The 27,880-nt window shown below is 55.0% G+C and overlaps 1 protein-coding gene and 2 pseudogenes across 1 annotated transcript; all 3 read right to left on the bottom strand.

The window, feature by feature from the left end:
• Window positions 1–571: 571 nt before the first annotated feature.
• LOC121288139 (ice-structuring glycoprotein-like) lies at window positions 572–6,012 on the bottom strand (the record flags this gene model as incomplete). Its single annotated transcript, XM_041206514.1, is given in 8 exon segments — window positions 572–653; window positions 825–949; window positions 993–1,133; window positions 1,206–1,421; window positions 2,186–2,193; window positions 5,235–5,541; window positions 5,544–5,898; window positions 5,990–6,012. Coding segments are annotated over 8 exon segments (1,257 nt in total), but the record flags the coding sequence as incomplete, so codon positions are not given.
• A 2,208-nt stretch (window positions 6,013–8,220) lies between these two features.
• Window positions 8,221–18,674, bottom strand: LOC121288134 (annotated as a pseudogene).
• Window positions 18,675–19,936: 1,262 nt separating this feature from the next.
• Window positions 19,937–27,424, bottom strand: LOC121288129 (annotated as a pseudogene).
• Between the last annotated feature and the right edge of the window lie 456 nt (window positions 27,425–27,880).

Below are 27,880 nucleotides of genomic sequence, written 5' to 3'. Positions count from 1 at the left end.
GCTGCTACTGTTTCTGCTGGTATTGGTGCTACTGCTGCTGTTGCTGCTGCTGCTGCTGCTAAGGCTGTGGCTATTGGTCCTGCAGTTGCCCTTGCTATTGCTACTACTACAGCTGGTGCTGCTGCTGGTGCTCTTGCTGTTGCTGCTGATGTTGCTGCTACTGCTGCTGTTGCTTTGGCTGGTGCTGCTGCTGTTGTCCTTGCAGTTGCTGTTGCTATTGCTGCTGCTGCAGTTGCTCTTACTGTTGCTGCTGGTGTTGCTGCTGCTGCTGCTGTTGCTGTTGCTGCTGCTAGTGTTGCTGCTGCTGCTACTACTGCTGCTGGTGCAGCTGCTGCTTCTCTTTCTGTTGCTGCTGCTGTTGCTGGTGCTAGTGCTGCTGCTGGTGCTGCTGCTGCTGCTGCTGATGCTGCTGCTGCTGATGCTGCTGTTGCTGCTGATGGTGCTGTTGTGGCTGCCGCTGTATTTGCTGGTACTGTTGCTGCAGCTGTTGCTGCTGGTGCTGCTGCTGCTCTTGCTGCTGCTGTTTCTGGTGCAAAAGCTGTTGCTGGTGTTGCTGCTGCTTTAGCTGCTGCTACTGATACAGCTGCCTTTGCGGGTGTTTCTGTTGTTGTTGTTGCAGATACTGTTGCTGTTGCTGCTGCAGCTGTTGCTGGCTATGTTTGCACTGGCTTTGCTGCTGCTAGTGCTGTTGGTGCCGGTGCTGCAGCTGGTGTTGATGGTGCTGCTGCTGTTACCGTTGCTCGTGCTATGGCTGTTGCTGCTGTTGGTGCGGCTGCTGCTGCTGTTGCTGCTGGTGCTGCTGCTGTGTGGGCTTCGGCTGTTACTGCTTCTGCTGGTGTTGCTGCTGTTGCCGCTGTTGTTGCCTCTGCTGCTGTTGTTACTGCTGTTGCTGGTACTGGTGCTGCTGCTGCTGCTGTTGCTGCTGGTGCTGCTGCAGTTGCTGCTGCTGCTGACGCTGCTTTTGCTGCTGGTGGTGCTGTTGTGGCTGCCACTGTATTTGCTGGTACTGTTGCTGCAGCTGTTGCTGCTGGTGCTGCTGCTGCTCTTGCTGCTGCTGTTGCTGGTGCAATGGCTGCTGCAGCTTTTGCTGCTGCTTTAGCTGCTGCTACTGATACAGCTGCTGTTGCTGGTGTCTCTGTTGTTGTTGCAGGTACCTTTGCTGTTGCTGCTGCAGCTGTTGCTGGTTACGCTTGCACTGACTTTGCTGCTGCTATTGCTGTTGGTGCCGGTGCTGCAGCTGGTGTTGATGGTGCTGCTGCTGTTACCGTTGGTCGTGCTATGGCTGCTGCTGCTGTTGGTGCTGCTGCTGCTGTTGCTGCTGGTGCTGCTGCTGCCTGGGCTTCGGCTGTTGCTGCCTCTGCTGGTGTTGCAGCAGGAGTTGCTGCTGTAGCTTCTGCTGTTGCTGCTGCTGCTGTAGTTGCTGCTGTTGCAGGTACTGGTGCTGCTGCTGCTGTTGCTGGTGCTGCTGCTGCCGTTGCAGCTGCTGTTGTTGCTACTGATTTTGGTGTTGCTGCTGCTGCTACTGCTGGTTGTGTTGCTGCAAATGCTGCTGTTGATGGTGCTGCTGCTGTTGCTGTTGCTGTTGCTGTTGCTGGTGCTGGAAGTGCTGCTGTTGCTGCTTCTGCTGTTCCTGGTGCCGCTGTTGCTGCTGCTGGTCCTGTTGCTGTTGCAGTTGTTGCTCCTGCTGCTGCTGCTGCTGGTTGTGTTGCTGCAACTGCTGCTGGTGATGGTGCTGCTGCTCTTGCTGTTGCTGTTGCTGGTACTGGTGCTGACAGTGCTGCTGTTGCTGCTTCTGCTGTTCCTGGTGCCGCTGTTGTTGCTGCTGGTCCTGTTGCTGTTGCAGTTATTGCTGCTGCTGCTGGTGTTGGTTCTGCTGCTGTTGCTGCTGCTGTTTCTGCAGATGATGTTGCAGGTGTTGCTACTGCTGCTGTTGCTGCTGCTGTTGCTGTTGCTGCTGCTAGTGTTGCTGCTGCTGCTACTACTGTTGCTGGTGTTGCTGCTGTTGCTGCTGGTTTGGCCGCTGCTGTTGCTGCTGCTGTTGCTGCTGCTGTTGCTGTTTCTGTTGTTGCTGGTGCTGTGGCTGCTGCTGGTGTTGATGTTCTGGTGCTGGTGCTGCTGCTACTGATACAGCTGCTGTTGCTGCTGGTGTTTCTGCTGCTGTTGTTGCAGGTACTTTTGCTCTTACTGCTGCAGCTGTTGCATGCATTGCTCGCAATGGTCCTGCTGCTACTGGTGCTGTTGGTGCTGTGATGCTGCTGGTGTTGGTGGTGCTGCTGCTGTTACTTTTGCTGCTGTTATGGCTGCTGCTGCTGTAGCTGCTGCTGTTTGTGCTGCTGCTGCTGTTGCTGCTTTTGCTGCTGCTGCCTGGGCTGCTGTTTTTGCTGCTTTTGCTGGTGTTGCTGCTGGCGTTGCTGTTGTTGCTGTGGCTGCTGCTGCTACTGTTTCTGCTGGTGTTGGTGCTACTGCTGCTGTTGCTGCTGCTGCTGCTGCTGCTGAGGCTGTGGCTATTGGTCCTGCAGTTGCCATTGTTATTGCTACTACTACAGCTGGTGCTGCTGCTGGTGGTGCTGCTGCTGGTGCTCTTGCTGTTGCTGCTGGTGTTGCTACTGCTGCTGTTGCTGCTGCTGTTGCTGTTGCTGCTGCTATTGTTGCTGCTGCTGCTACTACTGTTGGTGGTGTTGCTGGTGTTGCTGCTGGTGTTGCTGCTGCTGTTGCTGCTGCTGTTGCTCTTTCTGCTGTTGATGGTGCTGTGGCTGCTGCTGGTGTTGATGCTCTGGTGCTGGTGCTGCTGCTACTGATACAGCTGCTGTTGCTGCTGGAGTTTCTGCTGCTGTTGTTGCAGGTACTTTTGCTCTTACTGCTGCAGCTGTTGCTGGCATTGCTCACAATGGTCCTGCTGCTAATGGTGTTGTTGGTGCTGTGATGCTGCTGGTGTTGGTGGTGCTGCTGCTGTTACATTTGCTGCTGTTATGGTTGCTGCTGCTGTAGCTGCTGCTGTTGGGGCTGCTGCCGCTGTTGCTGCTTTTGCTGCTGCTGCCTGGGCTGCTGTTTTTGCTGCTTTTGCTGGTGTTGCTGCTGTTGCTGTGGCTGCTGCTGCTACTGTTTCTGCTGGTATTGGTGCTACTGCTGCTGTTGCTGCTGCTGCTGCTGCTGAGGCTGCGGCTATTGGTCCTGCAGTTGCCCTTGCTATTGCTACTACTGCAACTGGTGCTGCTGCTGCTGGTGGTGCTGCTGCTGGTGCTCTTGCTGTTGCTGCTGGTGTTGCTGCTACTGTTGCTGTTGCTTTGGCTGGTGCTGCTGCTGTTGGCCTTGCAGTTGCAGTTGCTATTGCTGCTGCTGCTGCAATTGCTCTTACTGTTGCTGCTGGTGTTGCTGCTGGTCCTGTTGCTGTTGCAGTTATTGCTGCTGCTGCTGGTGTTGGTTCTGCTGCTGTTGCTGCTGCTGTTGCTGCAGCTGTTGTTGCTGGTGTTGCTACTGCTGCTATTGCTGCTGCTGTTGCTGTTGCTGCTGCTAGTGTTGCTGCTGCTGCTACTACTGTTGGTGGTGTTGCTGCTGTTGCTGCTGGTGTTGCCGCTGCTGTTGCTGCTGCTGTTGCTGCTGCAGCTGTTATTGTTGCTGCTGCTGCTACTACTGTTGGTGCTGTTGCTGGTGTTGCTGCTGGTGTTTCCGCTGCTTTTGCTGCTGCTGTTGCTGCTGCTGTTGCTATTGCTGCTGTTGCCGGTGCTGTGGCTGCTGCTGGTGTTGATGCTCTGGTGCTGGTGCTGCTGCTACTGATACAGCTGCTGTTGCTGCTGGTGTTTCTGCTGCTGTTGTTGCAGGTACTTTTGCTCTTACTGCTGCAGCTGTTGCTGGCATTGCTCACAATGTTCCTGCTGCTACTGGTGCTGTTGGTGCTGTGATGCTGCTGGTGTTGGTGGTGCTGCTGCTGTTACATTTGCTGCTGTTATGGCTGCTGCTGCTGTAGCTGCTGCTGTTGGTGCTGCTGCCGCTGTTGCTGCTTTTGCTGCTGCTGCCTGGGCTGCTGTTTTTGCTGCTTTTGCTGGTGTTGCTGCTGGTGTTGCTGCTGTTGCTGTGGCTGCTGCCGCTACTGTTTCTGCTGGTATTGGTGCTACTGCTGCTGTTGCTGCTGCTGCTGCTGCTGAGGCTGTGGCTATTGGTCCTGCAGTTGCCCTTGCTATTGCTACTACTACAGCTGGTGCTGCTGCTGGTGCTCTTGCTGTTGCTGCTGGTGTTGCTGCTACTGCTGCTGTTGCTTTGGCTGGTGCTGCTGCTGTTGTCCTTGCAGTTGTCCTTGCAGTTGCTGTTGCTATTGCTGCTGCTGCAGTTGCTCTTACTGTTGCTGCTGGTGTTGCTGCTGCTGCTGCTGTTGCTGTTGCTGCTGCTAGTGTTGCTGCTGCTGCTACTACTGCTGCTGGTGCAGCTGCTGCTTCTCTTTCTGTTGCTGCTGCTGTTGCTGGTGCTAGTGCTGCTGCTGGTGCTGCTGCTGCTGCTGCTGATGCTGCTGCTGCTGATGCTGCTGTTGCTGCTGATGGTGCTGTGGTGGCTGCCGCTGTATTTGCTGGTACTGTTGCTGCAGCTGTTGCTGCTGGTGCTGCTGCTGCTCTTGCTGCTGCTGTTGCTGGTGCAATAGTTGTTGCTGGTGTTGCTGCTGCTTTAGCTGCTGCTACTGATACAGCTGCTGTTGCGGGTGTTTCTGTTGTTGTTGTTGCAGATACTGTTGCTGTTGCTGCTGCAGCTGTTGCTGGCTATGCTTGCACTGGCTTTGCTGCTGCTAGTGCTGTTGGTGCCGGTGCTGCAGCTGGTGTTGATGGTGCTGCTGCTGTTACCGTTGCTCATGCTATGCCTGTTGCTGCTGTTGGTGCTGCTGCTGCTGCTGTTGCTGCTGGTGCTGCTGCTGCATGGGCTTCGGCTGTTGCTGCTTCTGCTGGTGTTGCTGCAGGTGTTGTTGCTGTAGCTGCTTCTGTTGCCTCTGCAGCTGTAGTTGCTGCTGTTGCTGGTACTGGTGCTGCTGCTGCCGTTGCTGCTGATTTTGGTGTTGCTGCTGCTACTAGTGCTGGTTGTGTTGCTGCAACCTCTGCTGGTGATGGTGGTGCTGCTCTTGCTTTTGCTGTTGCTGTTGCTGGTGCTGGTGGTGCTGCTGTTGCTGCTTCTGCTGTTGCTGGTGCTGCTGTTGTTGCTGCTGGTCCTGTTGCTGTTGCAATTGTTGCTGCTGCTGCGGCTGCTGGTTCTGTTACTGCAACTTCTGCTGGTGATGGTGCTGCTGCTCTTGCTGTTGCTGTTGCTGTTGCTGGTGCTGGTAGTGCTGCTGTTGCTGCTTCTGCCGTTGCTGGTGCTGCTGTTGTTACTGCTGGTCCTGTTGCTGTTGCAATTGTTGCTGCTGCTGCGGCTGCTGGTTCTGTTACTGCAACTTCTGCTGGTGATGGTGCTGCTGCTCTTGCTGTTGCTGTTGCTTGTGCTGGTGCTGGTAGCGCTGCTGATGCTGCTTCTGCTGTTCCTGGTGCCGCTGTTGTTGCTGCTGGTCTTGTTGCTGTTGCAGTTATAGCTGCTGCTGCTGGTTTTGGTTCTGCTGCCTTTGCTGCTGCTGTTGCTGCAGCTGATGTTGCTGATTTTGCTACTGCTGCTGTTGCTGCTGCTGTTGCTGTTGCTGCTGCTAGTGTTGCTGCTGCTGCTACTACTGTTGGTGGTGTTGCTTCTGTTGCTGCTGGAGTTGCTGCTGCTCTTGCTGCTGCTGTTGCTGCTGCTGTTGCTGTTGCTGCTGTTGCTGGTGCTGTGGCTGCTGCTGGTGTTGATGCTCTGGTGCTGGTGCTGGTGCTACTGATACAGCTGTTGTTGCTGCTGGTGTTTCTGCTGCTGTTGTTGCAGGTACTTTTGCTCTTACTGCTGCAGCTGTTGCTGGCATTGCTCACAATGGTCCTGCTGCTACTGGTGCTGTTGGTGCTGTGATGCTGCTGGTGTTGGTGGTGCTGCTGCTGTTACATTTGCTGCTGTTATGGCTGCTGCTGCTGTAGCTGCTGCTGTTGGTGCTGCTGCCGCTGTTGCTGCTTTTGCTGCTGCTGCCTGGGCTGCTGTTTTTGCTGCTTTTGTTGCTGTTGGTGCTGATGTTGCTGCTGTTGCTGTGGCTGCTGCTGCTGCTGTTTCTGCTGGTATTGGTGCTACTGCTGTTGTTGCTGCTGCTGCTGCTGCTGAGGCTGCTGCTGCTGCTGCTGAGGCTGCGGCTATTGGTCCTGCAGTTGCCCTTGCTTTTGCTACTACTACAGCTGGTGCTGCTGCTGCTGGTGGTGCTGCTGCTGGTGCTCTTGTTGTTGCTGCTGGTGTTGCTGCTACTGCTGCTGTTGCTTTGGCTGGTGCTGGTGCTGTTGGCCTTGCAGTTGCTGTTGCTATTGCTGCTGCTGCTGCAGTTGCTCTTACTGTTGCTGCTGGTGTTGCTGCTGCTGCTGCTGTTGCTGTTGCTGCTGCTAGTGTTGCTGCTGCTGCTACTACTGCTACTGGTGCAGCTGCTGCTTCTCGTGCTTTTGCTGCTGCTGTTGCTGGTTCTAGTGCTGCTGCTGCTGCTGCTGCTGCTGCTGATGCTGCTGTTGCTGCTGGTGGTGCTGTTGTGGCTGCTGCTGTATTTGCTGGTACTGTTGCTGCAGCTGTTGCTGCTGCTGTTGCTGGTACAATGGCTGTTGCTGGTCTTGCTGCTGCTTTAGCTGCTGCTACTGATACAGCTGTTGTTGCTGGTGTTTCTGTTGTTGTTGCAGGTGCCGTTGCTGTTGCTGCTGCAGCTGTTGCTGGCTATGCTTGCACTGGCTTTGCTGCTGCCAGTGATGTTGGTGCCGGTGCTGCAGCTGGTGTTGATGGTGCTGCTGCTGTTACCGTTGCGCGTGCTATGGCTGTTGCTGTTTTTGCTGCTGCTGCTGCTGCTGTTGCTGCTGCTGTTGTTGCAACTGATTTTGGTGTTGCTGCTGCTACTACTGCTGGTGGCATTGCTGCAACTGCTGCTGGTGATGGTGCTGCTGCTCTTGCTGTTGCTGTTGCTGTTGCTGCTGCTGGTAGTGCTGCTGTTGCTGCTTCTGCTGTTGCTGGTGCTGCTGTTGTTGCCTCTGGTCCTGTTACTGTTGCAGTTGTTGCTGCTGCTGCTGCTGCTGCTCGTGTTACTGCAACTGCTGCTGGTGATGGTGCTGCTGCTCTTGTTGTTGCTGTTGCTGGTGCTGGTGCTGGTAGTGCTGCTGCTGCTGCTTCTGCTGTTCCTGGTGCTGCTGTTGTTGCTGCTGGACCTGTTGCTGTTGCAGTTGTTGCTGCTGCTGCTGTTGCTGCTAGTGTTGGTTCTGCTGCTGTTGTTGCTGCTGTTGCTGCACCTGTTGTTGCTGGTGTTGGTGCTACTGCTGTTGCTGTTGATGCTGCTAGTGTTGTTGCTACTACTAATACTGTTGGTGGTGTTGCTGCTGTTGCTGCTGGTGTTGCTGCTGCTCTTGCTGCTGTTGTTGCTGTTGCTGGTGCTGTGGCTGCTGGTTGTGTTGATGCTGCTGGTGCTGGCGCAGCTGCTACTGACACAGCTGTCATTGCTGCTGGTTTTTCTGCTGCTGCTGTTGCAGTTACTGTTGCTGTTCCTGCTGCAGCTGTTGCTGGCATTGCTCGCAATGGTCCTGCTGCTACTGGTGCTGTTGGTGCTGTGATGCTGCTCATGTTGGTGGTGCCGCTGCTGTTACTTTTGCTTCTGCTATGCCTGCTGCTGCTGTTGCTGCTGCTGTTGGTGCTGCTGCTGCTGTTGCTGCTTTTGCTGCTGCTGCCTGGGCTGCTGTTGTTGCTGCTTCTGTTGTTGTTGCTGCTGGTGTTGCTGCTGTTGCTGTGGCTGCTGCTGCTACTGTTTCTGCTGGTGTTGGTGCCACTGCTGCTGTTGCCGCTGGTGCTGCTGCTGCTGTTGCTGCTGTTGCTGGTACTAGTGCTGGTACTGGTGCTGCTGCTGTTGCTGCTGGTGCTGTTGCTGCTGTTGCAGCTGGTGTTGCTGCTGGTGCTGCTGCTGTTGTTGCTGCTGCTGTTGCTTTTGCTGCTGTTAATAGTGCTGTGGCTGCTGCTGTTGTTGCTGCTGCTGGTGCTGGTGCTGATGCTACTGATACAGCCACTGTTACTGCTGGCGTTGCTGCTGCTTTTGTTGCAGGTACTGTTGCTGTTGCTGCTGCAGCTTTTGCTGGTTATGCTCGCACTGGTGTTGCTGCTGCTGGTGCTGTTGGTGCTGGTGCTGCTGCTGGTGCTGCTGATGCTGCTGATGTTGCTGTTGCTGGTGCTTTGGCTGCTGCTGCTGTTGGTGCTGTTGCTGCTGTTGTGGCTGCTGTCTGGGCTTCTGCTCTTGCTGCTTCTGCTGCTATTGCTGCTGCTGCTCATGCGGCTGCTGTTGTTGTTGGTGTTGCTGCTGCTGGTGCAGTTGGTGCTGTGATGCTGCTGGTGTTGGTGGTGGAGCTGCTGTTACTTTTGCAGCTGCTATGGCTGTTGCTGCTGTTGCTGCTGCTGTTGGTGCTGCTGCTGCTGTTGCTGTTTTTGCTGCTGCTGCCTGGGCTGCTGTTGTTGCTGCTTCTGTTGGTGTTGCTGCTGGTGTTGCTGCTGTTGCAGTGGCCGCTGCTGCTACTGTTTCTGCTGGTGTTGGTGCCACTGCTGCTGTTGCTGCTGTTGCTGCTACTAGTGCTGGTGCTGCTGCTGCTGTTGCAGCTGTTGTTGCTGCTGCTGTTGCTATTGCTGCTGTTTCTGATGCTGTGGCTGCTGTTGTTGTTGCTGCTGCTGGTGCTGGTGCTGGAACTGGTGCTGCTGCTGTTGCTGCTGGTGTTGCTGCTGGTGCTGGTGCTGTAGATGCTGCTGTTGCTGGTACTGTTGCTGCTGCTGTTGCTGCTAGTGCTGCTGCTGCTGTTGCTGCACCTGTAGTTGTTGTTGTTTCTGCTGCTGTTGCTGCTGGTGCTGCTGTGCTGTGGCTGCAGCTGCTGGTCCTGCAGTTGCTGTTGCTATTGCTGCTACTGCTGCTGGTGGTGCTGCTGCTCGTGCTCTTGCTGTTGCTGCTGTTGTTGCTGCTGTTGTTGCTGTTGCTGTTGCTGCTGCTAGTGTTGCTGCTGCTGCTACTACTGCTGCTGGTATTGCTGCTACTGCTGCTGGTGATGGTGATGCAGCTCTTGCTGTTGCTGCTGCTGTTGCTGCTGGTCATGTTGCTGCTGCTGTTGTTGCTGGTGTTGGTGCTGCTGCTGTTGCTGTTGCTGTTGCTGCTGCTGTTGCTGCTTCTGCTGTTGCTGGTGCTGCTGTTGTTGCTGCTGGTCCTGTTGCTGTTGCTGTTGTTGGTGCTGCTGCTGCTGGAGGTGTTGGTGCTGCTGCTGTTGTTGCTGTTGCTGCTGCTGTTGCAGCAGCTGCTGTTGCTGGTGTTGGTACTAATGCTTTTGCTGCTGCTGCTGTTGTTGCTGGTGTTGGTACTATTGTTTTTGCCGCTGCTGCTGTTGCTGCTGTTGTTACTGTTGTTGTTGCTGCTGCTGTTGCTATTGCTGCTGATGTTGCTGTTGCTGCTGCTAGTGTTGTTGCTGCTGCTACTACTACTGGTGTTGTTGCTGCTACTGCTGCTGCTCTTTCTGTTGCTGCTGGTGCTGCTCTTGCTTTTGCTGCTGGTGTTGCTGCTGCTGGTGGTTTTGCAGCCACTGCTGCTGGTGCAGGTGCTGCTGCTCTTGCTGTTGCTGCTGCCGTTGCTGATGCTAGTGTTGCTGCTGGTGCTGCTGCTGTTGCTGCTGCTGCTGATGCTGCTGTTGCTGCTCGTGGTGCTGTTGGTGCTGCCGCTGTAGTTGCAGGTATTGTTGCTGCTGGTGCTGCTGCTGTTCTTGCTGCTACTGTTGCTGCTGCTGTTGCTGGTGTTATGGCTGCTGCTGGTGTTGCTCCTGCTGGTGCTGCTGCTACTGATACAGCTGCTGTTGCTGCTGGTGATTCTGTTGTTGTTGTTGCAGGTACCGTTGCTGTTGCTGCTGCAGCTGTTGCTGGCTATGCTCTCACTGGTTTTGCTGCTGCTAGTGCTGTTGGTGCCGGTGCTGCTGCTGGTGTTGATGGTGCTGCTGCTGTTACCGTTGCTCGTGCTATAGCTGCTGCTGCTGTTGGTGCTGCTGCTGCTGTTGCTGCTGGTGCTGCTGCTGCCTGAGCCGCTGCTGTTGCTGCTTCTGCTGGTGTTGCTGCAGGTATTGCTGCTGTTGCTGCTGCTGCTGTTGTTGCTGCTGTTGCTGGTATTGGTGCTGCTGTTGCTGTTGCTGCTGCTATTGCTGCTGTTGCTGCTGCTGTAGTTGCTGCTGTTGCTGGTACTGGTGCTGTTGCTGTTGTTGCTGGAGCTGCTGCTGCCGTTGCTGCTGCTGTTTGTGCTGCTGATTTTGGTGTTGCTGCTGCTACTACTGCTGTTGGTGTTGCTGCAACTTCTGCTAATGATGGTGCTGCAGGTCTTGCTGTTGCTGTTGCTGTTGCTGTTTCTGGTGCTGGTATTGGTTTTGCTGCTGTTGCTGCTGCTGTTGCTGCAGCTGTTGTTGCTGGTGTTGGTGCTACTGCTATTGCTGCTGCTGGTGCTGCAGCTGCTGTTGTTGCTGGTGTTACTGCTGCTGCTGTTGCTACTGCTGTTGCTGTTGCTGCTGCTCGTGTTGCTTCTGCTGCTACTACTGTTGGTGGTGTTGCTGCTGTTGCTGCTGGTGTTGCTGCTGCTCTTGCTGCTGCTGTTGCTGTTGCTGGTGCTGTGGCTGCTGCTGGTGTTGATGCTGCTGGTGCCGGTGCTACTGATACAGGTGCTGTTGCTGCTGGTGTTTCTGTTGTTGTTGCAGGTACCGTTGCTTTTGCTGCTGCAACTGTTGCTGGATACGCTCACATTGGTTTTGCTGCTGCTAGGGCTGTTGGTGCCGGTGCTGCTGCTGGTGTTGATGGTGCTGCTGCTGTTACTGTTGCTCGTGCAATGGCTGCTGCTGCTGTTGGTGCTGCTGCTGCTGTTGCTGCTAATGCTGCTGCTGCATGGGCTGCGGCTGTTGCTGCTTCTGCTGGTGTTGCTGCAGGTGTTGCTGCTGTAGCTGCTGCTGTTGCTGCTGCTGCTGTTGTTACTGCCGCTGTTGTTGCTGGTGCTGATGCTGCTGTTGCTGCTGCTGTTGTTGCTGCTGACTTTGGTGTTGCTGCTGCTACTACTGCTGGTTGTGTTGCTGCTACTGCTGCTGGTGATGGTGCTACTGCTCTTGCTGTTGCTGTTGCTGTTGCTGTTGCTGGTGCTGGTAGTGCTGTTGTTGCTGCTACTGCTGTTGCTGGTGCTGCTGTTGTTGCTGCTGGTCCTGTTGCTGTTACAGTTGTTGCTGCTGCTGATGCTGCTGGTGTTCGTTCAGCTGCTGTTGTTGCTGCTGTTGCTGCAGCTGTTGTTGTTGGTGTTGGTGCTACTGGTGCTGTGGCTGCTGCTTGTTTTGATGCTGCTGGTGCTGGTGCTGCTGCTACTGATACAGCTGCAGTTGCTGCTGGTGTTTCTGCTGCTGTTTTTGCAGGTACTGTTGCTGTTCCTGCTGCAGCTGTTGCTGGCATTGCTCGCAATGGTCCGGCTGCTACTGGTGCTGTTGGTTCTGCGATGCTGCTGATGTTGGTGGTGCTGCTGCTGTTACTTTTGCTTCTGCTATGGATGCTGCTGTTGTTGCTGCTTTGTTGCTGTGGCTGCTGCTGCTACTGTTTCTGCTGGTGTTGGTGCCACTGCTGCTGTTGCTGCTGGTGCTGCTGCTGCTGTTGCTTGTGTTGTTGCTACTGGTGTTGCCGCTCCTTCTCGTGTTAGTGTTGCTGCTGCTGCGACTATTGCTGGTGGTGTTGCTGCTACTGGTGCTGTGGCTCTTGCTGCTGCTGTTGCTGCTGCTGGTGCTTGTGCTGCTGCTGGTGCTGTTGGTTCTGGTGTTGCTGCTGGTGTTGTTGGTGCTGCTGCTGTTACTGTTGCTGGTGCTGCTGATGCTGCTGCTGGTGGTGCTGCTGCTGCTACTACTGCTGGTGGTGCTGCTGGTTCTGCTGCTGGTGATGGTGCAGTTGCTCTTGCTGTTGCTGCTGCTCTTGCTGGTGCTGCTGCCGCTGCTGTTGGTCCTGCAGTTGGTCTTGCTATTGCTGCTAATCCTGCTGTTGCTGTTGCTGCTACTGTTGCTCTTGCTGTTGCTGCTGGTGTTGCTGCTTCTGCTGCTGTTGCTATTGCTGCTGCTTGTGTTGCTGCTGCTGCAACTACTGCTGGTGGTGTTGTTGCTATTGATGCTGGTGATGGTGCTGTTGCTGTTGCTATTGGTCCTGTTGCTGTTGCTGTTGTTGATGCTGCTGCTGCTGGTCGGGTTGGTGCTGCTGTTGTTGCTGCTGCTGCTGTTGTTGCTGCAGCTGTTGTGGCTGGTGTTTGTGCTACTGCTGTTGCTGCTGCTGCTGTTGCTGATGTTGGTGCTGCTGCTATTGCTAGTGTACTATTGCTGGTACTATTGCTGGTGGTGTTGCTTCTACTGCTGCTGGTGATGGTGCTGCTTTTCTTGCTGTTGCTGCTGCTGTTGCTGGTGCTGGTAGTACTTCTGTTGCTGCTTCTGCTGTTGCTGGTGCTGCTGTTGTTGCTGCTGCTGTTGTTGTTGCTGCTCCTGTTGCTGTTGCTGTTGTTGCTGGTTTTGGTGCTACTGCTGTTGCTGCTGCTGCTGGTGCTGCTGCTGCTGTTGTTGCTGGTGTCGGTGCTGCTACTGTTGGTGCTGCTGCTGCTGGTGCTGTTGCTGCTGGTGGTGCTGCTGCTGCTGCTGTTCTTTTTGCTGCTGTTGCTGCTGCTGGTGGTGCTTCTGCTGTTGCAGCTGGTGTTGGTGCTGCTATTGCTGCTGCTGCTGGTGCTGCTGCTGTTGCTGCTGGTGTTGGTGCTGCTGGTGTTGGTGCTGCTGCTGCTGGTGCTGTTGCTGCTACTCCTACTGTTTCTGCAGGTGTTGGTCTTACTGCTGCTGTTGCTGCTGCTGATGCTGCTGCTGGTGGTGCTGCTACTGCTACTACTGCTGGTGGTGCTGCTGCTACTGCTGCTGGTGATGGTGCTGTTGCTCTTGCTGTTGCTGCTGCTCTTGCTGGTGCTGCTGGTGTTGCTGCTTCTGTTGTTACTGGTGCTGCTGTTGTTGCTACTGGTCCTGTTGCTGTTGCTGTTGTTGGTGCTGCTGCTGCTGTTGGTGATGGTGCTCCTGTTGTTGCTGCTGCTGCTGTTGCTGGTGTGGGTGCTACTGCTGTTGCTGCTGCTGCTGCCGTTGTTGCTGGTGCTGGTGCTGATGCTGTGGCTGTTGCTGCTCTTGTTGCTGCTGGTATTGCTGCTGCTCGTGCTCTTGCTGCTGCTGTTGCTGTTGCTGCTGCTATTGTTTCTGCTGCTGGTACTATCGCTGGTGGTGTTGCTTCTACTGCTGCTGGTGATGGTGCTGCTGGTCTTGCTGTTGCTGCTGCTGTTGCTGTTGATGATACTGCTGCTGTTGCTGCTTCTGCTGCTGTTGCTATTGCTGCTGCTTGTGTTGCTGCTGCTGCGACTACTGCTGGTGGTGTTGTTGCTACTGATGCTGGTGATGGTGCTGTTGCTGTTGCTATTGGTCCTGTTGCTGTTGCTGTTGTTGGTGCTGCTGCTGCTGGTGGGGTTGGTGCTGCTGTTGTTGCTGCTGCTGCTGTTGTTGCTGCAGCTGTTGTGGCTGGTGTGAGTGCTACTGCTGTTGCTTCTGCTGCTGTTGTTGCTGATGTTTGTACTGCTGCTGTTGCTGCTTCTGCTGTTGCTGGTGCTGCTGTTGTTGCTGCTGCTCCTGTTGCTGTTTCTGTTGTTGCTGGTTTTGGTGCTACTGCTGTTGTTGCTGCTGCTGGTGCTGGTGCTGCTGTTGTTGCTGTTGTTGGTGCTGCTGCTGTTGCTGCTGCTGTTGGTGCTGCTGCTGGTGGTGCTGCTGCTGCTGTTCATTTTGCTGCTGTTGCTGCTGCTGGTGGTGGTGCATCTGCTGTTGTAGCTGGTGTTGGTGCTGCTATTGCTGCTGCTGCTGGTGCTGCTGCTGTTGCTGCTGGTGTTGGTGCTGCTGGTGTTGGTGCTGCTGCTGCTGGTGCTGTTGCTGCTACTCCTACTGTTTCTGCATATGTTGGTGCTACTGCTGCTGTTGCTGCTGCTGCTGCTGATGCTGCTGCTGGTGGTGCTGCTGCTGCTACTACTGCTGGTGGTGCTGCTGCTACTGCTGCTGGTGATGGTGCTGTTGCTCTTGCTGTTGCTGCTGCTCTTGCTGGTGCTGCTGCCGCTGCTGTTGGTCCTGCAGTTTGTCTTGCTATTGCTGCTACTCCTGCTGTTGCTGTTGCTGCTGCTGTTGCTCTTGCTGTTGCTGCTGGTGTTGCTGGTGCTGGTACTGCTGCTGATGCTGCTTCTGTTGTTACTGGTGCTGCTGTTGTTGCTACTGGTCCTGTTGCTGTTGCTATTGTTGGTGCAGCTGCTGCTGCTGGTGACGGTGCTCCTGTTGTTGCTGCTCCTGCTGTTGCTGGTGTGGGTGCTACTGCTGTTGCTGCTGCTGCTGCCATTGTTGCTGGTGCTGGTGCTGCTGCTGTGGCTGTTGCTGCTCTTGTTGCTGCTGGTAATGCTGCTGCTCGAGCTCTTGCTGCTGATGTTGCTGTTGCTGCTGCTATTGTTGCTGCTACTGTGACTACTGCTGGTGGTGTTGCTGCTACTGATGCTGGTGATGGTGCTGCTGCTCTTGCTGTTGATGCTGCTGTTGCTGATACTGTTGCTGTTGCTGCTTCTGCTGCTGTTTCTATTGCTGCTGCTTGTGTTGCTGCTGCTGCGACTACTGCTGGTGGTGTATTTGCTACTGATGCTGGTGCTATGGCTGCTGCTGCTGGTTCTGCTGCTTCCTGGGCTGCTGCTATTGCTGCTTCTGCTGGTGTTGCTGCTGTCGCTGGTGCTGTGGCTGCTGCTGCTACTGTTTCTGCTGGTGTTGGTACTACTACTGCTGTTGCTGCTGGTGCTGCTGCTGCTGTTGCTGCTGTTGCTGGAACTAGTGCTGGTACTGGTGCTGCTGCTGTTGCTGCTGGTGCTGCTGCTGCTCTTGCAACTGGTTGTTGCTGCTGGTGCTGCTGCTGTCATTGCTGCTGTTGTTGCTGCTGCTGTTGCTATTGCTGCTGTCACTGGTGCTGTGGCTGCTGCTGGTGTTGCTGCAGCTGGTGCTGGTGCTGCTGCTACTGATACAGCTGCTGTTGCTGCTGGCATTTCTGCTGCTGTTGTTGCAGGTACTGGTGCTGTTGCTGCTGCAGCTGTTGCTGGCTATGCTCGCACTGGTTTTGCTGCTACTAGTGCAGTTGTTGCCGGGTCTGCTTCTGGTGTTGGTGATGCTGCTGCTGTTACTGTTGCTCGTGCTATGGCTGCTGCTGCTGTTGGTGCTTCTGCTGATTGGGCTGCTGCTGTTGCTGCTTCTGCTGGTGCTGCTGCAGGTTTTGCTGCTGTTGCTGCTGCTGCTATTGTTGCTGCTCTTGCTGGTACTGGTGCTGCTGTTGCTGTTGCTGCTGCTACTGCTGCTGTTGCTGCTGCTGTAGTTGCTGCTGTTGCTGGTACTGGTGCTGCTGCTGTTGTTGCTGGTGCTGCTGCTGCCGTTGCTGCTGCTGTTGTTACTGCTGATTTTGGTGTTGCTGCTGCTACTACTGCTGTTGGTGTTGCTGCTACTGTTGCTGGTGATGGTGCTGCTGCTCTTGCTGTTTCTGTTGCTGGTGCTGGTAGTGCTCCTGTTGCTGGTGCTGCTGTTGCTGGTGCTGCTGTTGTTGCTGCTGGTCCTGTTGCTGTTGCAGTTATTGCTGCTGCTGCTGTTCTTTGTTCTGCTGCTGTTGCTGCTGCTGTTGCTGCAGCTGTTGTTGCTGGTGTTGGTGCTACTGCTGTTGCTGCTGCTGTTGCTGCTGTTGTTGCTGGTGTTGCTGCTGCTCTTGCTGCTGAAATGCTGCTTCTGTTGCTGTTGCTGGTGCCGTGGTTGCTTCTGGTGTTGATGCCTTGGTGCTGGTGCTGCTGCTACTGATACAGCTGCTGTTGCTGCTGGTGTTTCTGCTGCTGTTTTTGCAGGTACTGTTGCTGTTCCAGCTGCAGCTGTTGCTGGCATTGCTTACAATGGTCCTGCTGCTACTGGTGCCTTTGGTGCTGTGATGCTGCTGGTGTTGGTGGTGCTGCTGCTGTTGCTTTGGCTGGTGCTGCTGCTGCTGGTAGTGCATCTGCTGTTGTAGCTGGTGTTGGTGCTGCTATTGCTGCTGCTGCTGGTGCTGCTGCTGTTGCTGCTGATGTTGGTGCTGCTGGTGTTGGTGCTGCTGCTTCTGGTGCTGTTGTTCCTGCTGGTGCTGTAGCTATTGTTGCTACTGCTCCTGTTGCTGCTGCTGTTAGTGGTGCTGCTGCTGGTGCTGCTCTTGCTGTTGCTGTTGTTGTTGCTGCTGCTGGTGGTGTTGCTGCTACTGCTGCTGGTGCAGGTGCTGCTGCTCTTGCTTTTGCTGCTGCTGTTGCTGCTGCTAGAGCTGCTGCTGGTGCTGCTGGTGCTGCTGCTGTTGTTGCTGGTGCTGATGCTGGTGTTGCTGCTGGTGTTGTTGTTGTTGCTGCTGCTGTAGTTGCTGGTCATGTTGCTGCTGCTGTTGCTGCTGGTGCTGTGGCTGCTCTTGCTGCTGCTGTTGCTGTTGATGGTGTTGCTGGTGCTGTGGCAGCTGCTGATGTTGGTGCTGCTGGGCTGGTGCTGCTGTAACTGTTACTGGCATTGCTCGCACTGATGTTGCTGCTCCTGGTGCTATTGGTGCTTGTGATGCTGCTGGTGTTGGTGGTGCTGCTGCTTTTACTGTTGCTGGTTCTATGGCTGTTGCTGCTGTTGCTGTTGCTGTTGCTGCTGCTGCTGCTGTTGCTGCTGGTGCTACTGCTGTAGCTGGTGCTGCTGCTGTTGCTGTTGCTGTTGGTGCTGCTGCTGCTGGTGCTGCTGCTGCTGCTGTTCCTTTTGCTGCTGTTGCTGCTGCTGCTGGTGGTGCATCTGCAGTTGTAGCTGGTGTTGGTGCTGCTATTACTACTGCTGCTGGTGCCGCTGCTGTTGCTGCTGGTGTTGGTGCTGCTGCTGTTGGTGCAGCTGCTTCTGGTGCTGTTCTTCCTGCTGTTGCTGTAGATAATGCTGCTACTACTACTGTTGCTGCTGCTGCTTGTGGTGCTGCTGCTGGTGCTGCTCTTGCTGTTGCTGCTGGCGTTGCTGCTGCTGGTGGTGTTGCTGCTACTGCTGCTGGTGCAGGTGCTGCTGCTCTTGCTGTTGCTGCTGCTGTTGCTGCTTCTAGTGCTGCTGCTGCTGCTGCTGTTGTTGCTGGTGCTGATGCTGCTGTTGCTGCTGGTGTTGCTGCTGCTCTTGCTTCTGCTGTTGCTGCTGCTGTTGCTGGTACTAATGCTGCTGCTGTTGTTGGTGCTGCTGCTGCCGTTGCTGCTGCTGTTGTTGCTGCTGATTTTGGTGGTGCTGCTGCTACTACTGCTGGTTGTGTAGCTGCTACTGCTGCTGGTGATGGTGCTGCTGCTTCTGCTGTTCCTGGTGCTGCTGCTGTTGCTGCTGGTCCTGTTGCTATTGCAGTTGTTGCTGCTGCTGCTGGTGTTGCTTCTGCTGCTGTTGCTGCTGCTGTTGCTGCAGCTGTTGTTGCTGGTGTTGCTACTGCTGCTGTTGCTGCTGCTGTTGCTGTTGCTCTTACTGTTGCTGCTGGTGTTGCTACTGCTGTTGCTGTTGCTAATGTTGCTGCTGCTGCTAATACTGCTGCTGGTGCAGCTGCTGCTTCTCTTTCTGTTGCTGCTGCTGTTGCTGGTGCTAGTGCTGCTGCTGGTGCTGCTGGTGCTGCTGCAGTTGCTGCTGCTGCTGACGCTGCTTTTGCTGCTGGTGGTGCTGTTGTGGCTGCCGCTGTATTTGCTGGTACTGTTGCTGCAGCTGTTGCTGCTGGTGCTGCTGCTGCTCTTGCTGCTGCTGTTGCTGGTGCAATGGCTGCTGCAGCTGTTGCTGCTGCTTTAGCTGCTGCTACTGATACAGCTGCTGTTGCTGGTGTCTCTGTTGTTGTTGCAGGTACCGTTGCTGTTGCTGCTGCAGCTGTTGCTGGTTATGCTTGCACTGGCTTTGCTGCTGCTATTGCTGTTGGTGCCGGTGCTGCAGCTGGTGTTGATGGTGCTGCTGCTGTTACCGTTGCTCGTGCTATGGCTGCTGCTGCTGTTGTTGCTGCTGCTGCTGTTGCTGCTGGTGCTGCTGCTGCCTGGGCTTCGGCTGTTGCTGCCTCTGCTGGTGTTGCAGCAGGAGTTGCTGCTGTAGCTTCTGCTGTTGCTGCTGCTGCTGTAGTTGCTGCTGTTGCAGGTACTGGTGCTGCTGCTGCTGTTGCTGGTGCTGCTGCTGTTGGCCTTGCAGTTGCTGTTGCTATTGCTGCTGCTGCTGCAGTTGCTCTTACTGTTGCTGCTGGTGTTGCTGCTGGTCCTGTTGCTGTTGCAGTTATTGCTGCTGCTGCTGGTGTTGTTTCTACTGCTCTTGCTGCTGCTGTTGCTGCAGCTGTTGTTGCTGGTGTTGCTACTGCTGCTGTTGCTGCTGCTGTTGCTGTTGCTGCTGCTAGTGTTGCTGCTGCTGCTACTACTGTTGCTGGTGTTGCTGCTGTTGCTGCTGGTGTTGCCGCTGCTGTTGCTGCTGCTGTTGCTGCTGCTGTTGCTGTTTCTGTTGTTGCTGGTGCTGTGGCTGCTGCTGGTGTTGATGTTCTGGTGCTGGTGCTGCTGCTACTGATACAGCTGCTGTTGCTGCTGGTGTTTCTGCTGCTGTTGTTGCAGGTACTTTTGCTCTTACTGCTGCAGCTGTTGCATGCATTGCTTGCAATGGTCCTGCTGCTACTGGTGCTGTTGGTGCTGTGATGCTGCTGGTGTTGGTGGTGCTGCTGCTGTTACTTTTGCTGCTGTTATGGCTGCTGCTGCTGTAGCTGCTGCTGTTTGTGCTGCTGCTGCTGTTGCTGCTTTTGCTGCTGCTGCCTGGGCTGCTGTTTTTGCTGCTTTTGCTGGTGTTACTGCTGGCGTTGCTGTTGTTGCTGTGGCTGCTGCTGCTACTGTTTCTGCTGGTGTTGGTGCTACTGCTGCTGTTGCTGCTGCTGCTGCTGCTGCTGAGGCTGTGGCTATTGGTCCTGCAGTTGCCCTTGTTATTGCTACTACTACAGCTGGTGCTGCTGCTGGTGGTGCTGCTGCTGGTGCTCTTGCTGTTGCTGCTGGTGTTGCTACTGCTGCTGTTGCTGCTGCTGTTGCTGTTGCTGCTGCTATTGTTGCTGCTGCTGCTACTACTGTTGGTGGTGTTGCTGGTGTTGCTGCTGGTGTTGCTGCTGCTGTTGCTGCTGCTGTTGCTCTTTCTGCTGTTGATGGTGCTGTGGCTGCTGCTGGTGTTGATGCTCTGGTGCTGGTGCTGCTGCTACTGATACAGCTGCTGTTGCTGCTGGAGTTTCTGCTGCTGTTGTTGCAGGTACTTTTGCTCTTACTGCTGCAGCTGTTGCTGGCATTGCTCACAATGGTCCTGCTGCTACTGGTGTTGTTGGTGCTGTGATGCTGCTGGTGTTGGTGGTGCTGCTGCTGTTACATTTGCTGCTGTTATGGCTGCTGCTGCTGTAGCTGCTGCTGTTGGTGCTGCTGCCGCTGTTGCTGCTTTTGCTGCTGCTGCCTGGGCTGCTGTTTTTGCTGCTTTTGCTGGTGTTGCTGCTGTTGCTGTGGCTGCTGCTGCTACTGTTTCTGCTGGTATTGGTCCTACTGCTGCTGTTGCTGCTGCTGCTGCTGTTGAGGCTGCGGCTATTGGTCCTGCAGTTGCCCTTGCTATTGCTACTACTGCAACTGGTGCTGCTGCTGCTTGTGGTGCTGCTGCTGGTGCTCTTGCTGTTGCTGCTGGTGTTGCTACTACTGTTGCTGTTGCTTTGGCTGGTGCTGCTGCTGTTGGCCTTGCAGTTGCAGTTGCTATTGCTGCTGCTGCTGCAATTGCTCTTACTGTTGCTGCTGGTGTTGCTGCTGGTCCTGTTGCTGTTGCAGTTATTGCTGCTGCTGCTGGTGTTGGTTCTGCTGCCGTTGCTGCTGCCGTTGCTGCAGCTGTTGTTGCTGGTGTTGCTACTGCTGCTGTTGCTGCTGCTGTTGCTGTTGCTGCTGCTAGTGTTGCTGCTGCTGCTACTACTGTTGGTGGTGTTGCTGTTGTTGCTGCTGGTGTTGCCGCTGCTGTTGCTGCTGCTGTTGCTGCTGCAGCTGTTATTGTTGCTGCTGCTGCTACTACTGTTGGTGGTGTTGCTGTTGTTGCTGCTGGTGTTGCCGCTGCTGTTGCTGCTGCTGTTGCTGCTGCAGCTGTTATTGTTGCTGCTGCTGCTACTACTGTTGGTGGTGTTGCTGGTGTTGCTGCTGGTGTTGCCGCTGCTTTTGCTGCTGCTGTTGCTGCTGGTGTTGCTGTTTCTGCTGTTGATGGTGCTGTGGCTGCTGCTGGTGTTGATGCTCTGGTGCTGGTGCTGCTGCTACCGATACAGCTGTTGTTGCTGCTGGTGTTTCTGCTGCTGTTGTTTCAGGTACTTTTGCTCTTACTGCTGCAGCTGTTGCTGGCATTGCTCACAATGGTCCTGCTGCTACTGGTGTTGTTGGTTCTGTGATGCTGCTGGTGTTGGTGGTGCTGCTGCTGTTACATTTGCTGCTGTTATGGCTGCTGCTGCTGTAGCTGCTGCTGTTGGGGCTGCTGCTGCTGTTGCTGCTTTTGCTGCTGCTGCCTGGGCTGCTGTTTTTGCTGCTTTTGCTGGTGTTGCTGCTGGTGTTGCTGCTGTTGCTGTGGCTGCTGCTGCTACTGTTTCTGCTGGTATTGGTGCTACTGCTGCTGTTGATGCTGCTGCTGCTGCTGAGGCTGTGGCTATTGGTCCTGCAGTTGCCCTTGCTATTGCTACTACTACAGCTGGTGCTGCTGCTGGTGCTCTTGCTGTTGCTGCTGATGTTGCTGCTACTGCTGCTGTTGCTTTGGCTGGTGCTGCTGCTGTTGTCCTTGCAGTTGCTGTTGCTATTGCTGCTGCTGCAGTTGCTCTTACTGTTGCTGCTGGTGTTGCTGCTGCTGCTGCTGTTGCTGTTGCTGCTGCTAGTGTTGCTGCTGCTGCTACTACTGCTGCTGGTGCAGCTGCTGCTTCTCTTTCTGTTGCTGCTGCTGTTGCTGGTGCTAGTGCTGCTGCTGGTGCTGCTGCTGCTGTTGCTGCTGATGCTGCTGCTGCTGATGCTGCTGTTGCTGCTGATGGTGCTGTTGTGGCTGCCGCTGTATTTGCTGGTACTGTTGCTGCATCTGTTGCTGCTGGTGCTGCTGCTGATCTTGCTGCTGCTATTGCTGGTGCAATAGCTTTTGCTGGTGTTGCTGCTGCTTTAGCTGCTGCTACTGATACAGCTGCTGTTGCGGGTGTTTCTGTTGTTGTTGCAGGTACTGTTGCTGTTGCTGCTGCAGCTGTTGCTGTCTATGTTTGCACTGGCTTTGCTGCTGCTAGAGCTGTTGGTGCCGGTGCTGCAGCTGGTGTTGATGGTGCTGCTGCTGTTACCGTTGCTCGTGCTATGGCTGTTGCTGCTGTTGGTGCTGCTGCTGCTGCTGTTGCTGCTGGTGCTGCTGCTGTGTGGGCTGCGGCTGTTACTGCTTCTGCTGGTGTTGCTGCTGTTGCCGCTGTTGTTGCCTCTGCTGCTGTTGTTATTGCTGTTGCTGGTACTGGTGCTTCTGCAGCTGCTGTTGCTGCTGGTGCTGCTGCAGTTGCTGCTGCTGCTGACGCTGCTTTTGCTGCTGGTGGTGCTGTTGTGGCTGCCGCTGTATTTGCTGGTACTGTTGCTGCAGCTGTTGCTGCTGGTGCTGCTGCTGCTCTTGCTGCTGCTGTTGCTGGTGCAAAGGCTGCTGCAGCTGTTGCTGCTGGTGTTGCTACTGCTGCTGTTGCTGCTGCTGTTGCTGTTGCTGCTGCTAGTGTTGCTGCTGCTGCCACTACTGTTGGTGGTGTTGCTGTTGTTGCTGCTGGTGTTGCCGCTGCTGTTGCTGCTGCTGTTGCTGCTGCAGCTGTTATTGTTGCTGCTGCTGCTACTACTGTTGGTGGTGTTGCTGTTGTTTCTGCTGGTGTTGGTGCCACTGCTGCTGTTGCTGCTGTTGCTGCTACTAGTGCTGGTGCTGCTGCTGCTGTTGCAGCTGTTGTTGCTGCTGCTGTTGCTATTGCTGCTGTTTCTGATGCTGTGGCTGCTGTTGTTGTTGCTGCTGCTGGTGCTGCTGCTGGAACTGGTGTTGCTGCTGTTGCTGCTGGTGTTGCTGCTGGTGCTGGTGCTGTAGATGCTGCTGTTGCTGGTACTGTTGCTGCTGCTGTTGCTGCTAGTGCTGCTGCTGCTGTTGCTGCACCTGTAGTTGTTGTTGTTTCTGCTGCTGTTGCTGCTGGTGCTGCTGTGCTGTGGCTGCAGCTGCTGGTCCTGCAGTTGCTGTTGCTATAGCTGCTACTGCTGCTGGTGGTGCTGCTGCTCGTGCTCTTGCTGTTGCTGCTGTTGTTGCTGCTGTTGTTGCTGTTGCTGTTGCTGCTGCTAGTGTTGCTGTTGCTGCTACTACTGCTGCTGGTATTGCTGCTACTGCTGCTGGTGATGGTGATGCAGCTCTTGCTGTTGCTGCTGCTGTTGCTGCTGGTCATGTTGCTGCTGCTGTTGTTGCTGGTGTTGGTGCTGCTGCTGTTGCTGTTGCTGTTGCTGCTGCTGTTGCTGCTTCTGCTGTTGCTGGTGCTGCTGTTGTTGCTGCTGGTCCTGTTGCTGTTGCTGTTGTTGGTGCTGCTGCTGCTGGTGGTGTTGGTGCTGCTGCTGTTGTTGCTGTTGCTGCTGCTGTTGCAGCAGCTGCTGTTGCTGGTGTTGGTACTAATGCTTTTGCTGCTGCTGCTGTTGTTGCTGGTGTTGGTACTATTGTTTTTGCCGCTGCTGCTGCTGTTGCTGCTGTTGTTACTGTTGTTGTTGCTGCTGCTGTTGCTATTGCTGCTGATGTTGCTGTTGCTGCTGCTAGTGTTGTTGCTGCTGCTACTACTACTGGTGTTGTTGCTGCTACTGCTGCTGCTCTTTCTGTTGCTGCTGGTGCTGCTCTTGCTTTTGCTGCTGGTGTTGCTGCTGCTGGTGGTTTTGCAGCCACTGCTGCTGGTGCAGGTGCTGCTGCTCTTGCGGTTGCTGCTGCCGTTGCTGATGCTAGTGTTGCTGCTGGTGCTGCTGCTGTTGCTGCTGCTGCTGATGCTGCTGTTGCTGCTCGTGGTGCTGTTGGTGCTGCCGCTGTAGTTGCAGGTATTGTTGCTGCTGGTGCTGCTGCTGTTCTTGCTGCTACTGTTGCTGGTGTTATGGCTGCTGCTGGTGTTGCTCCTGCTGGTGCTGCTGCTACTGATACAGCTGCTGTTGCTGCTGGTGATTCTGTTGTTGTTGTTGCAGGTACCGTTGCTGTTGCTGCTGCAGCTGTTGCTGGCTATGCTCTCACTGGTTTTGCTGCTGCTAGTGCTGTTGGTGCCGGTGCTGCTGCTGGTGTTGATGGTGCTGCTGCTGTTACCGTTGCTCGTGCTAAAGCTGCTGCTGCTGTTGGTGCTGCTGCTGCTGTTGCTGCTGGTGCTGCTGCTGCCTGGGCCGCTGCTGTTGCTGCTTCTGCTGGTGTTACTGCAGGTATTGCTGCTGTTGCTGCTGCTGCTGTTGTTGCTGCTGTTGCTGGTATTGGTGCTGCTGTTGCTGTTGCTGCTGCTATTGCTGCTGTTGCTGCTGCTGTAGTTGCTGCTGTTGCTGGTACTGGTGCTGTTGCTGTTGTTGCTGGAGCTGCTGCTGCCGTTGCTGTTGATGTTTGTGCTGCTGATTTTGGTGTTGCTGCTGCTACTACTGCTGTTGGTGTTGCTGCAACTTCTGCTAATGATGGTGCTGCAGGTCTTGCTGTTGCTGTTGCTGTTGCTGTTTCTGGTGCTGGTATTGGTTTTGCTGCTGTTGCTGCTGCTGTTGCTGCAGCTGTTGTTGCTGGTGTTGGTGCTACTGCTATTGCTGCTGCTGGTGCTGCAGCTGCTGTTGTTGCTGGTGTTACTGCTGCTGCTGTTGCTACTGCTGTTGCTGTTGCTGCTGCTCGTGTTGCTTCTGCTGCTACTACTGTTGGTGGTGTTGCTGCTGTTGCTGCTGGTGTTGCTGCTGCTCTTGCTGCTGCTGTTGCTGTTGCTGGTGCTGTGGCTGCTGCTGGTGTTGATGCTGCTGGTGCTGGTGCTACTGATACAGGTGCTGTTGCTGCTGGTGTTTCTGTTGTTGTTGCAGGTACCGTTGCTTTTGCTGCTGCAACTGTTGCTGGATACGCTCACATTGGTTTTGCTGCTGCTAGGGCTGTTGGTGCCGGTGCTGCTGCTGGTGTTGATGGTGCTGCTGCTGTTGCTGCTAATGCTGCTGCTGCATGGGCTGCGGCTGTTGCTGCTTCTGCTGGTGTTTTTGCAGGTGTTGCTGCTGTAGCTGCTGCTGTTGCTGCTGCTGCTGTTGTTACTGCCGCTGTTGTTGCTGGTGCTGATGCTGCTGTTGCTGCTGCTGTTGTTGCTGCTGATTTTGGTGTTGCTGCTGCTACTACTGCTGGTTGTGTTGCTGCTACTGCTGCTGGTGATGGTGCTACTGCTCTTGCTGTTGCTGTTGCTGTTGCTGGTGCTGGTAGTGCTGTTGTTGCTGCTTCTGCTGTTGCTGGTGCTGCTGTTGTTGCTGCTGGTCCTGTTGCTGTTACAGTTGTTGCTGCTGCTGATGCTGCTGGTGTTCGTTCAGCTGCTGATGTTGCTGCTGTTGCTGCAGCTGTTGTTGTTGGTGTTGGTGCTACTGGTGCTGTGGCTGCTGCTTGTTTTGATGCTGCTGGTGCTGGTGCTGCTGCTACTGATACAGCTGCAGTTGCTGCTGGTGTTTCTGCTGCTGTTTTTGCAGGTACTGTTGCTGTTCCTGCTGCAGCTGTTGCTGGCATTGCTCGCAATGGTCCGGCTGCTACTGGTGCTGTTGGTTCTGTGATGCTGCTGATGTTGGTGGTGCTGCTGCTGTTACTTTTGCTTCTGCTATGGATGCTGCTGTTGTTGCTGCTTTGTTGCTGTGGCTGCTGCTGCTACTGTTTCTGCTGGTGTTGGTGCCACTGCTGCTGTTGCTGCTGGTGCTGCTGCTGCTGTTGCTTGTGTTGTTGCTACTGGTGTTGCCGCTCCTTCTCGTGTTAGTGTTGCTGCTGCTGCGACTATTGCTGGTGGTGTTGCTGCTACTGGTGCTGTGGCTCTTGCTGCTGCTGTTGCTGCTGCTGGTGCTTGTGCTGCTGCTGGTGCTGTTGGTTCTGGTGTTGCTGCTGGTGTTGTTGGTGCTGCTGCTGTTACTGTTGCTGGTGCTGCTGATGCTGCTGCTGGTGGTGCTGCTGCTGCTACTACTGCTGGTGGTGCTGCTGGTTCTGCTGCTGGTGATGGTGCAGTTGCTCTTGCTGTTGCTGCTGCTCTTGCTGGTGCTGCTGCCGCTGCTGTTGGTCCTGCAGTTGGTCTTGCTATTGCTGCTAATCCTGCTGTTGCTGTTGCTGCTACTGTTGCTCTTGCTGTTGCTGCTGGTGTTGCTGCTTCTGCTGCTGTTGCTATTGCTGCTGCTTGTGTTGCTGCTGCTGCAACTACTGCTGGTGGTGTTGTTGCTATTGATGCTGGTGATGGTGCTGTTGCTGTTGCTATTGGTCCTGTTGCTGTTGCTGTTGTTGATGCTGCTGCTGCTGGTCGGGTTGGTGCTGCTGTTGTTGCTGCTGCTGCTGTTGTTGCTGCAGCTGTTGTGGCTGGTGTTTGTGCTACTGCTGTTGCTGCTGCTGCTGTTGCTGATGTTGGTGCTGCTGCTATTGCTAGTGTACTATTGCTGGTACTATTGCTGGTGGTGTTGCTTCTACTGCTGCTGGTGATGGTGCTGCTTTTCTTGCTGTTGCTGCTGCTGTTGCTGGTGCTGGTAGTACTTCTGTTGCTGCTTCTGCTGTTGCTGGTGCTGCTGTTGTTGCTGCTGCTGTTGTTGTTGCTGCTCCTGTTGCTGTTGCTGTTGTTGCTGGTTTTGGTGCTACTGCTGTTGCTGCTGCTGCTGGTGCTGCTGCTGCTGTTGTTGCTGGTGTCGGTGCTGCTACTGTGGGTGCTGCTGCTGCTGGTGCTGTTGCTGCTGGTGGTGCTGCTGCTGCTGCTGTTCTTTTTGCTGCTGTTGCTGCTGCTGGTGGTGCTTCTGCTGTTGCAGCTGGTGTTGGTGCTGCTATTGCTGCTGCTGCTGGTGCTGCTGCTGTTGCTGCTGGTGTTGGTGCTGCTGGTGTTGGTGCTGCTGCTGCTGGTGTTGTTGCTGCTACTCCTACTGTTTCTGCAGGTGTTGGTCTTACTGCTGCTGTTGCTGCTGCTGATGCTGCTGCTGGTGGTGCTGCTACTGCTACTACTGCTGGTGGTGCTGCTGCTACTGCTGCTGGTGATGGTGCTGCTGCTCTTGCTGGTGCTGCTGGTGTTGCTGCTTCTGTTGTTACTGGTGCTGCTGTTGTTGCTACTGGTCCTGTTGCTGTTGCTGTTGTTGGTGCTGCTGCTGCTGTTGGTGATGGTGCTCCTGTTGTTGCTGCTGCTGCTGTTGCTGGTGTGGGTGCTACTGCTGTTGCTGCTGCTGCTGCCGTTGTTGCTGGTGCTGGTGCTGATGCTGTGGCTGTTGCTGCTCTTGTTGCTGCTGGTATTGCTGCTGCTCGTGCTCTTGCTGCTGCTGTTGCTGTTGCTGCTGCTATTGTTTCTGCTGCTGGTACTATCGCTGGTGGTGTTGCTTCTACTGCTGCTGGTGATGGTGCTGCTGGTCTTGCTGTTGCTGCTGCTGTTGCTGTTGATGATACTGCTGCTGTTGCTGCTTCTGCTGCTGTTGCTATTGCTGCTGCTTGTGTTGCTGCTGCTGCGACTACTGCTGGTGGTGTTGTTGCTACTGATGCTGGTGATGGTGCTGTTGCTGTTGCTATTGGTCCTGTTGCTGTTGCTGTTGTTGGTGCTGCTGCTGCTGGTGGGGTTGGTGCTGCTGTTGTTGCTGCTGCTGCTGTTGTTGCTGCAGCTGTTGTGGCTGGTGTGAGTGCTACTGCTGTTGCTTCTGCTGCTGTTGTTGCTGATGTTTGTACTGCTGCTGTTGCTGCTTCTGCTGTTGCTGGTGCTGCTGTTGTTGCTGCTGCTCCTGTTGCTGTTTCTGTTGTTGCTGGTTTTGGTGCTACTGCTGTTGTTGCTGCTGCTGGTGCTGGTGCTGCTGTTGTTGCTGTTGTTGGTGCTGCTGCTGTTGCTGCTGCTGTTGGTGCTGCTGCTGGTGGTGCTGCTGCTGCTGTTCATTTTGCTGCTGTTGCTGCTGCTGGTGGTGGTGCATCTGCTGTTGTAGCTGGTGTTGGTGCTGCTATTGCTGCTGCTGCTGGTGCTGCTGCTGTTGCTGCTGGTGTTGGTGCTGCTGGTGTTGGTGCTGCTGCTGCTGGTGCTGTTGCTGCTACTCCTACTGTTTCTGCATATGTTGGTGCTACTGCTGCTGTTGCTGCTGCTGCTGCTGATGCTGCTGCTGGTGGTGCTGCTGCTGCTACTACTGCTGGTGGTGCTGCTGCTACTGCTGCTGGTGATGGTGCTGTTGCTCTTGCTGTTGCTGCTGCTCTTGCTGGTGCTGCTGCCGCTGCTGTTGGTCCTGCAGTTTGTCTTGCTATTGCTGCTACTCCTGCTGTTGCTGTTTCTGCTGCTGTTGCTCTTGCTGTTGCTGCTGGTGTTGCTGGTGCTGGTACTGCTGCTGATGCTGCTTCTGTTGTTACTGGTGCTGCTGTTGTTGCTACTGGTCCTGTTGCTGTTGCTATTGTTGGTGCAGCTGCTGCTGCTGGTGACGGTGCTCCTGTTGTTGCTGCTCCTGCTGTTGCTGGTGTGGGTGCTACTGCTGTTGCTGCTGCTGCTGCCATTGTTGCTGGTGCTGGTGCTGCTGCTG

The sequence above is a fragment of the Carcharodon carcharias genome, chromosome 2 (genome assembly GCF_017639515.1).
Source record: "Carcharodon carcharias isolate sCarCar2 chromosome 2, sCarCar2.pri, whole genome shotgun sequence".
In the NCBI taxonomy this organism is placed as follows: domain Eukaryota; kingdom Metazoa; phylum Chordata; class Chondrichthyes; order Lamniformes; family Lamnidae; genus Carcharodon; species Carcharodon carcharias.
Note: the sequence above shows the minus strand (reverse complement) of the source record. Positions and strands in the feature narration are given on the sequence as shown.